This window comes from Erythranthe guttata, chromosome 11, assembly GCF_056151865.1.
Source record: "Erythranthe guttata isolate IM_541 chromosome 11, IM_541, whole genome shotgun sequence".
NCBI classification, from domain to species: Eukaryota; Viridiplantae; Streptophyta; class Magnoliopsida; order Lamiales; family Phrymaceae; genus Erythranthe; species Erythranthe guttata.
In genome coordinates this window covers 5,703,050-5,713,360 of record NC_142543.1, presented here as the reverse complement: position 1 = coordinate 5,713,360, position 10,311 = coordinate 5,703,050, and the positions used below count along the sequence as shown (strand labels likewise).

Genomic DNA, 10,311 nt, shown 5'->3' with positions numbered 1-10,311 from the left:
TACGTCAGGAGGTGCTGTCTATAGGGAGTCCATCATGGAGGAAACCAAACTTAGCTTCCGAGGTAGTGCTGATTGTCGTGCTATGATTGAGGAACGTGCTTTGACTGCGGTCTATAAGCCATTAGTTCGTACTTGTCGCAAATACATTCGCGAGGTGAGAGGGTCATTCGAGGGATGGAACCCGGTATATCTGATGAAGAGGAGGATGAGGCAGAAGTCAATGAGACGAGCACTGAACTCGTGGACGACATGGTTGCAGATGACCCCACTGCAGGGACGTCTTCTGCTCGTGGTGGGGGAGCTTAGATTTATATGATAGTTTGTTAGGATAGTTAAACCCTTTTTGATTTATTATTTTTATGGAACTCTTAGTTTATTTTTACCGTTGATGTAGATGGGTATGTCTACTACTATTTTGTTTGAATTTTCTTCCTTGTTTGACATTTGAAGTTTGATATCTTGATTTATTTATTTTGACATTGTCAAGAGTTTTATGCGTGGCTTATATGTATTTACATTTAGCATTGTACGCGATGTAGTTGAGGAGGGGATCAGTCTCCCAAGGTTTCTATTAAGGGACATGCCCTTTGTTTGGACCACGTGGGTCTTAAGTATGTTAGGTCCGTGGCCACGTTTTAAAAGTAGGACCCCGTGAAACAAATAAAAAGACTTAGACAATCCAGCTGGCCAGACTATATAGATTATCTTAATTTCTCTAAGTGTTTGTAGGGTTGTATTGCATTGAATTTGTCGTAGCGGGTAAATAGTATAGATGTAATAGCACAGAGAGTAAGGCAAAACAAATTGATTTATTCAATGGTAGAAAGTGAGAATTGTTACAAGCCTACGTGAGGCGAAGAAAAATAAATTTGCGAATGTCATAAGCCTACGTAAGGCGAAGGGAGATAATTATTGTAAAAGCAAATGAGTTGAAATAATAAAAACTATTCTAAGTGATTATACTAATTTGTTCTTCTTCCACGTCTTTCTTGTACTCGTCCGTGCCGATGTGCTGATGGTAAGTCGATTTCCTTTGGTGTCTCTATGCCTGAAAAGTATAGTAGAATTTTTTTTAAACACTTGTAGGTAAGTCGATTTTCTTTGGCATCTCTATGCCTGAAAAGTATAGTAGAAATTTTTTTAAACACTTGTACTGAAGACTTAGTAATTGCATAAGCTCATGTGTACTATAATATCACGTACCCTACTAAGGGGATTATTTCTCTTCCTCGCACTCCGAGATATGAAATCGACTCGTGAGCTGTGATTTGCTGCGTAATCATGCCTATTAAATGGAATGACTCTATCATGTTAGTATGAATATACAAGAGCATGCGTGTGATATCTTTTAGTGGAAGTAGTGTTACCCTTGGCGATGTGGTATGGAGTATCTTCGCTCTTTGGGCCAGTATGAGTAGTAGGCATCCCCTCGTAATTGATTCTCAATCTATAAGAAGGTGATGAAAAGTGATCATGGAATGTCGATTTAAGTAATATTACTAGCCCTCCAGTTTGGGTGGGACTTTTACGCACCTCGTTATGGAGTAGAAACTTCCCAAGAGTGTAGAGACAGTTTTTGCAAGACGAGTGACGTGAAAGGTCGCGAAGCCTGTAGGGGTAATGGTTTGTAAGAAACTTTTGTATGAGGAGGACATGGATGGTAACTTATACGGATTTGAAGTATGTATACCTCAAGCGTAGAACCTTTTGAGGTTCCCTATATTCCAGGTTCTGGGTATAGGATGTCCGTCAAGGTTCTCGAGGCGATATGCTCCAGTATTGACCACTTGTGTGATTTTGTATGGTCCTTCCCATTTTGGGTCGAGCTTACCAATGGGGCGCGAGGCTTCAGCTTTTCGGAGGACTAAATCTCCCACTTGGAAGGATCGAGGGCGGACCTTTGAGTTATAGGCCTTGGCCATGCATGGTTTGTACATCTGTTGTCGGATGTATGCAATCTCTCGTTGCTCATCTACGAGGTCGAGGCTTCCCCGCATAGCTTCTTCGTTAGCTGCGGGATCATAGTTGGTGATTCGCCAAGATGGTTCGCCGATTTCAATGGGTGCGAGCCTCTGTGCCGAAAGCCAGATTAAAAGGTGATTCTCCGGTTGCTGCTCGTGGAGTTGTTCGATAAGCCCATAGGGCGCTAGGTAATTCTTCCACCCACTTCCCTTTGGCTCTTCCAAGCCTTGTTTTAAGGTGTTGGAGTATGGTGCGATTCGTGACCTCCGTCTGGCCGTTAGCCTGTTGATTGGCTACGAATGTGAAGAACTGTTTGATGTCTAAGCCGAGACACCAATTCTTCACTTTGTCGCCACAAAATTGGGTTCCATTATCTGAAATAATGGAACATGGGATTCCAAAGAGACACACAATATTGTTCCATAGGAATTGGATGACCTCTTCGTCTCGGATGCGTGCTAAGGGTTCGGGCTTCACCCATTTGGTGAAGTAATCCACGGCTACAATCAGGAACTTGCGTCCTCCCGTGGCGGGCGGGAATGGTCCGATTAAGTCCATCCCCCATTGGGCGAAAGGGATGGGGCTATCAATCGGCTGCATTAATGTCGCTGGCAGGTGAGTGATGTTGGCATTCTCTTGGCAAGGCTTACACCTCTGGACTAATTTCTTTGCGTCCTCGTGCATCGTTGGCCAGTAATAGCCTTGTCTCAATAGTTTGAGAGCCAAGGTTCTACCGCTCAAATGATTGCCGCAAATGCCTTTATGTACTTCTCGAAGTACGTAATTTGCTGTAGTTGGGTCTAGGAACTTGAGATAGGGGAATGAGAATCCTCGTTTGTAAAGTTCTTCTCCCACTATTATGAAGCGAGCGACTCTTGTTTTTAACTTCCGTGCCTGGGTGACATCAGTTGGAAGTTCTCCCTTCTTGAGATACTTTATGATTGGAGTGAACCAGCACGGTTTGTCCTCCTCGTTGTAATGCACTTCATCGGTTGAAGTTATCTCCGGCTGAGGCGAGGTGAGGAGCGTCACCTTCCGACTTCCAATGCTCGCCATGAAGCTTCCAAGCCTAGCTAATTTGTCCGCATGGATGTTACTTGAGCGAGGTATATGTCTTATTTCGTAGCTCTCGAACTTGGATAACAGAGTGTGTGTGAGAGCCAAGTATTTGGCCATGGAGTCTTCTTTGGCCTCGTAAGTTCCGAGTACTTGGTTAGCGACGAGCTGAGAGTCACTTTGGATTAGGAGCTTACGCGCTCCGGCTGCTAGGGCGAGGCGGATTCCAGCTATCAAGGCTTTATATTAAGCCACATTGTTTGAGGCTATGAATTCGAATCGTTGAGCATATTCGAAATCTCCGTTGGGGTTTGTTAGTACGATACCCGCGCCACCTCTTGTGGCTGTGGAAGACCCATCAACGCTGACAGACCAAGCAGGGAGGGAGGTTCTCTCTTCTACTGAGGTCATTTCCACTAAGAAGTCAGCCAATACTTGCCCCTTAATGGCGGGGCAGGGTTTGAATTATATCCCGTATTCACTCAGTTTTATTGCCCATTTGGCTAACCGTCCGGATGTCTCGAACTCCTTAATATCTGCTTTATGGGGTAATTGGTGAGAACCACCACTTGATGTGATTGGAAGTAAGGTCGGAGCTTCCGAGCTGCGTTGATGAGGGCGAGAGCGAGCTTCTCCATATTGGTGTAGCGTTGTTCGGCTCCTTGGAGGGCGCGACTTATGTAGTATATAGGCTGGTGGCCTTTTCCTCCATCTCGGATGAGGACTGCGCTGATGGCATCAGCTGAGGTAGGTAGCTAAGTACAGGAGGAGGGTGTCTCCGGACTGAGGTTTATGAGCAAGGGTGGTGATGCGAGATATGACTTCAGCTCGACGAAAGCCTTTTGACAAGCTTCATCCCGTTCAAACTTTTTTCCTCCCCTTAAAATCTTGAAGAAGGGGAGAGCCCTGTCCGCTGATCTTGAAATGAACCTGTTCAAAGATGCCAGGCAGCCGTTAAACTGTTGGACTTTCTTGATCGGTGATGGTGGAGCCATGGAGGTGATGGCTTCGATTTTCGTGGGATTAGCTTCGATTCCTCGCTGCGAAATCATATATCCCAAAAATTTGCCTCCCCGAACTCCGAACGAACATTTGAGGGGCTTGAGTTTCATCTTGTATTTTCGTAGGATGGCGAAACACTGATCCAAATCGGTTAAGTGGTCCGAGATCGTGACACTTTTGAGGAGCATGTCGTCGATGTACACCTCCATATTCTTGCCGATTTGGTCTGCGAACATTGCGTTCACTAGACGTTGGTAAGTGGCTCCCGCGTTTTTTAATCCGAAAGGCATGACATGGTAGCAGTAGATGCCTTGATCGGTGACGAAGCTGGCCCTCTCTTGATCTTCTGGGGCGAGCAAAATTTGATTGTATCCTTGATATGCGTTAAGGAAGCTGAGGAGCTCGCATCCCGAGGTCGAATCGATGAGTTGGTCGATTCTAGATAAAGGAAAGGGGTCCTTCGGACAAGCTCTGTTGAGGCCGGTGAAGTCCACGCATAACCTCCACTTGTCACTGGCCTTGGGAGCGAGTACTACGTTCGACAACCATTCAGGATACTGAACTGGTCGTATATGACCTGCCTCTAGAAGTTTTACCACTTCCGCATTGATGTGTTTGTTGCGTTCGGGACCAAATGTCCGCTTCCTTTGTTTGACCGGCTTCAAGCTTTTGTCGACATTGAGCCGATGTAGAGCTACCTGAGGGCGAATGCCCGACAAATCTTGGGCTTTCCAAGCGAACACATCTCCATTATGTCGCAGGAAGATGATTAGTTGCTGCTCCATCTCTGGATCTAGATCGAATCCGATGCGTAGGAGCTTGGAATCATCTCCCGGTGTGAGCTCTATGAGCTTAAGCTCTTTGACGGCCGCTAGCTTGATGCTGTCATCTGGTACGCTGATGAGGATTTCACTATCATCCTCGATGATCACATTGACCCATTTTTTGTTTGTCGGGTTTTTGGGTGTCGTCTCTCCTTCCGGACGGTTTAGGCTTCTTAGATGGTTCTCGTAGGGCTCTCGCATAGCACTCTCGAGCGAGACGTCTATCTCCAAGTACCTCCCCCATTCCATAAGGAGTGGGGAATTTCCATTTTTGGTGGTAGGAGGAAGGCACTGACTTGAATGTATGGATTGCTGGCCTCCCTAGGATGATGTTGTAGGGGGACGGCTTGTCGACGATGAGGAATTTTATCATCTTGGTAATTCGACAAGGGTTGTCCCCTAAGGAGATGGGCAACTCCACTTCTCCCATGGATAAAACGCCCTCTCCAAGTGAATCCTTTTAGCGGTGTAGTGATGGGGATAAATTGAGCGTTATCTATGCCCAGCTGTTTGAATGTATGGAGATACATGATGTCTGCTGACCTTCCACCGTCCACTAAGATCTTCTTGACCAAAAAGTTGGCTACCGATGTTGTGACTAACAATGCGTCGACATGGTCTTCGTCTGGTCGTTCGAGGTCCGAGGAGTCGAAGACTATGCTATGACTAAGTCTTCGTATTTGATAGATAGATGCGGAAGGAGAGACGTGCTCTTGATTCATACGTGCTGACCGAGCGAGGGAGCGTCTCGCATTTTGTGAGTCGCCACCCGCCGGTCCTCCGGAGATAAAGGCATTGACTCCCCGGGTGGGTTAATTATCATTGTTATCTTGTTCGTGCCGATGACCCCCCTCATCTCGTCGTTGTGGTTGATCTCGATTGTTATCTCGACGTGGGAGGTCATCACGGCGCTTGTTTCGCGGCTTGTTGATGTATTCGCCTAAGTGGCCCTGCTTGATCAACTTCTCAATTGCTACTTTGAGTTGTGCACATTCATTGGTAGTATGTCCTCTATCCTTATGGAATCGACAGTAGCGATCCGATTTTTCTCGTTTCGCATTTGGCTGCATTGGGCGTGGAGGTTCTGCTAGACCTCTTTGTTCTATCACATGAAGGATTTCAGTGATGCGAGTGTTTAGCGGAGTGAACCGATTGTAGGAGGAAGATGATTGGCCTTGAGGTGGGAGTGGTGGACGTCGATCATCCCGTCTTCTAACGTCCTGTCGGTCATCTTCCCTCTTCCTCTTGGGAGGAGCATGGGTAGAAGCTTCCTCTATTCGTACGTATTCTCGACTCGGTTCAGCAATTCCTCTAGGTTGCCTGGAGGCCTTCCGGCAATAGATTCTTTGAACCTACCCGACTTCAAGTTTTGTTGCATGATCCCGGAGAGCATGTCTTGTCCTACTCTTGGGACTTCGTGGACGGCTTCCACAAAACGCTTGATGTAGTTGCGGAGCGTTTCGTTGTCTCCTGTACTACAGAGTAGGGGTGAGAAAAAAAACCGAGGAACCGAACCGAAAACCGAAAAAACCGAACCGAATTGCACCGAACTGAAGTATGCACCGCATACTCGGTTTTCAATTTTTTGTGAACCGAAAATTTCGGTTCGTACTCGTTTTTTCAAGTACTAAACCGAACCGAGGAACCGAACCGAAATATATATATATATATATATATATATATATATTCTTTTTTTTTAGTTAGAATAAATTTCAATTGATTTTTGGGCCTACGTTTGGGCTGACTTTCGGGTCAAAATGAGCTCGAAACCGAACCGAAAACCGGACCATTATTGAAACCGAACCCAGAATTTTATGAACCGAAAAGGAACCGAAATCGAACCGAAACCGAACCGAAACCGAGAAGGAACCGAACCGCAAGAAATCGATCGGTTTGGTTTTTGGTTCCGTAGGAACCGAACACTTCGATTCCGGTTCCGGTTTGTGGCTAAAACCGAACCGAACCGAACCGTTCTCACCCCTACTAGAGAGAAAAGGTGGGCTGGGGTCTTGGCATACTGTTTATTGATGGCGAATTGATTGGTGAAGCGTGTTGACAATCGAGCGAAGGTGTCGATCGATCCTGTAGGTAGAGAGTTGAACCAATTCATGGCCCGCTTGGAGGGAGTGGTGCGGAACATTTTGCACATTGCAGCATCTGTTGGGCCATACAAATCTGCCATGGCGTGAAATTTCTCTATGTGTTCTTGTGGGTCGGTGGTCCCTTCAAACTGAGGTAACCCCGAGATCTTCACTCCTTCAGGTAATACCTCGTTGAGGATGTCCATGGTGAAAGGACTGCGTCTTACTAGGGCGGGCATTCTTCCGCCAATTGGATTGTTCATTTGGGGGAAGGAAATTTGGCAAGACATTCTGCTGTTTACCTCGCCTTCTCCCTCATTAAAGAGAGAGATTCTCTGTCGAGACATATTCCCCCGTGGGGGTGAGCGCTGACGTTGCTGTCTGGGCTGTGCCCCCCTGTGATTGGTGGATAGTTGCACTTGGGACCGTGGGTCCGAGGTGGATGAGGAGACACTTATTTGGTTCTGGACTGGCGGTGGTGCCATAGGTGGCCCCACAGGTGGAGCAGGTGTTGGTATCGCGTTGGGAGCATTTGCTGCCATCATGGCGATATATTGGGTCACGGCCTCTGTGGCGGCGCGAGTTGAGGCTTCTGCTATCATGCGTTGGAGCGCATCCTCGGTTATCTGAACCGTTCGGGGAGCAGGGAGTGGCGGATTGACGAGTGGTGGGTCCCGAGGGGGGATCACCTGAACCTCGCGAGGCGGATCTGAAGCACGTGGAGGAGGTGGCAAGCTAGAGCCTCCGCGGATTGGGAGGATCTTGCTGGCTACTTGATCTGGTTTGCATATTCCCACAGACGGCGCCAAAATGATGATGCTAATTACTTAGATCACCTAGGGTAGTGTAGAAAACGAGCAAGGAGAGCAAAGCGGATCAGTAGCTTAGCAATTTGATGATCATGAGGTCCCTGCGAAATGAACACACATGAACTAAGCCGGGGGTTGATCCGGCGGAAATCCCTCCGACGCTCAAGTCAGATGTACGGATCGTGGAGATGGTAGAGAGAATATGCACTCTAGAATATTTTTGGATAATAGAACGTAACTTAACAAATTAGTAAAAACCTCTATTTATATGTGTTGATTGGGTTGGGTTTACTTTGTTAGGCCCAAGCCTTATTTTGAAGGTGATTGGGCTTTCGTGTAGTAGGCCCAATTATTAGACAAATTAGGGGGCCCATTGGATCGGCCCAATTAGATATATCAGAAAGTCAAAACAACTAATAAATGTTTGATTCGAAAATCAAATATCCAACATAACTTATGTTATATTTCATATGAAAAATATAAATATCATCGGTTCAAGTAAATTAAAACCTTAGAAAAAATAATCGATATCAGAAACTTTATGTTGCATTTTTTTCCTTATAAGAAAATTTATGTTTCAATTTGCTTTTACGACATGTGTTTTTATTTATTGGATTTTCATGCAATTTTTTTAAAAAGATAGAAAAAGTATTGTGAAAATTTCTATTATATCAGAATTTGGAAAAACATATTAGAAACTAGTGTAATTTACGAAATTTTCAAAATTCCGCCAATTCCGAGGCTGCCAAAATTGGAATGATTTTTGAATTCCGATATTTTTGGAATGGAAATTGGTATCCATTTTTAACTTACGAAAAAAATTGGAATTTTTCCATAAAGGTCATTCCATTCATCCCATCCGATTTTCACCCCTACAATCAGGAAAAAAAGAGAACACACATGGAAGAACCTCTATCACCGCCGCCACTCCGCAGCTGCTAGCCTGCTACTCTTAAAAAGTCAATCAACTAATTCAAATCAACTAATTGGAGTTCATTCGATTCGCTGTCATTGATAGCTTTCGCAGAATAACATAAACTACACAAAAAAGAAAAAAGAAAAAAATGTTAACCAAATCAAGTCAGCTTATTAGAATCAACTAATCGGTGCTCCATCCTCTTGTCACGGCTGTTGACAACTGAAAGTTAAACCCTAAAAATGAAGGGAATCGAGAAGGAATATATATATATATATTAAAAAAAGGGTAAAAGAGATATGACACAATAATTTGTTTTTATCTTGAATGAAAGGTTCAAACCCAATGGCATTATCAGGCGGGAAAATTGGAACGAAAAATCCAATTTTTGCTGATCCTGATAAAAAAAAATGATTTTAGAGCGATATTTTTCATCTCGAATTTCAAAAGTTTTGATTCCGTTTTATTCTGATTCTTTTTTATCGGAATTGGAATATACATGAGATTTCCATTTCCGATTCGATTTAAATTTCTAAAAATAATACAAAAAAATTCGGGTGTTTCCTTTAAAAAATTACACTTATAACATCAATATTACTATGCATTTTAGGTGACTTAAAAATTAGATTTTTTTTTCTTTTTCGAAGCCATTCCAATACAATAACTTGCAATATTGGAACAAGTTTGATTTTCGATTTTTTCGAATTCTCTTAATTACGAACATACTTGAAATTATATTTGCATGTTCGAAAAAGATAATGATTTTTTTTTTGTTTTCAAAAATTCTATTCAGATCCGACCCGTTCGATTTTTACCCCTAGATTTCATCAAACATCAAAATACATCTGGGTTTAATTCTAATTATATAAGTTATGTGGAAGCTCCCACCAATTATTCCTATTAATGAATAGCCAAAATACCGCAACAGAAATTAAACAGGTGTTTGATGTTTCAATCCTATATAAGGGTATCAGGATTGGAGTTGGTCAAAGTCAAACATATTAAATGGAAAAATAATTTAATCAAATTTGGTATTAAAATGAACAAAGAAAAAAGAAAAATATTGATGAGGTGTAGGAAAAGAGGGTTCACGAGATGGTGGGTTGGGTTATTTGGGGTTTAGCAGAAAAAGGACAATGACATAATTTGCAACTTTCCGCCTTTGGGAATCTATTCTGAACTCTTTTACTGATTTTTCTGACACCAAAGACCTTTCTTTTTCCCCTTCTTTTTCACAGATTTTCTCCAACTGCCCCTCCTCCCCAATCCCATTTCATTTCATTTTTTTGCTAAACACAATTATATAGAGGGTAGATTACACCCACGCCCCTGAGATATACTTCAATAATTTTAAGGTGCTTGTGGTATCAATAATTACATTCAACCCTGAAACATTGTTATAAACTCTAATGGGATAATGTTATTGGATATGTTATTCCGATAGAGTATTAACAGACTATTACTTTCAGCTAGTGGTGGAGTGGAGACAACAAAGAGCCATGAGTGATTTAAGAAATGTTGGGGGAGTCGTGTCACTCCCTAACTCTATCTTGTCTCCACCACTAGCTAAAATTAACAGTCCTTAGAACTCTATCGAAATAATGTATCAAATGCATTATCACATTAGAGTTTCTAACTCTCTTTCAGGTGGATGATTGTAA

The 10,311-nt window shown here is 43.5% G+C and overlaps 1 protein-coding gene across 1 annotated transcript; it reads right to left on the bottom strand.

Moving 5' to 3' along the window:
- Positions 1-1,691: 1,691 nt before the first annotated feature.
- LOC148766864 (uncharacterized) lies at positions 1,692-3,656 on the bottom strand. The gene is made up of 3 exons (XM_088825844.1): positions 3,527-3,656; positions 2,374-3,257; positions 1,692-2,255 (listed from the first exon to the last, which is right to left on the bottom strand). Exons 1-3 carry the CDS (start codon positions 3,654-3,656, stop codon positions 1,692-1,694), a joined length of 1,578 nt encoding a protein of 525 aa, XP_088681970.1.
- Between the last annotated feature and the right edge of the window lie 6,655 nt (positions 3,657-10,311).

Excerpts from the sequence above, each read along its gene's own strand:
- LOC148766864 (XM_088825844.1), bottom strand. The coding sequence starts at position 3,656 with ATGGAGAAGCTCGCTCTCGCCCTCATCAACGCAGCTCGGAAGCTCCGA. Across the intron at positions 3,258-3,526 it reads GAGTTCGAGACATCCGGACG|CCTTGATAGCTGGAATCCGC; the intron begins GTTAGCCAAATG and ends CTTAATATAAAG. Across the intron at positions 2,256-2,373 it reads AATTCCTATGGAACAATATT|CCAATCAACAGGCTAACGGC; the intron begins GTGTGTCTCTTT and ends TCACATTCGTAG.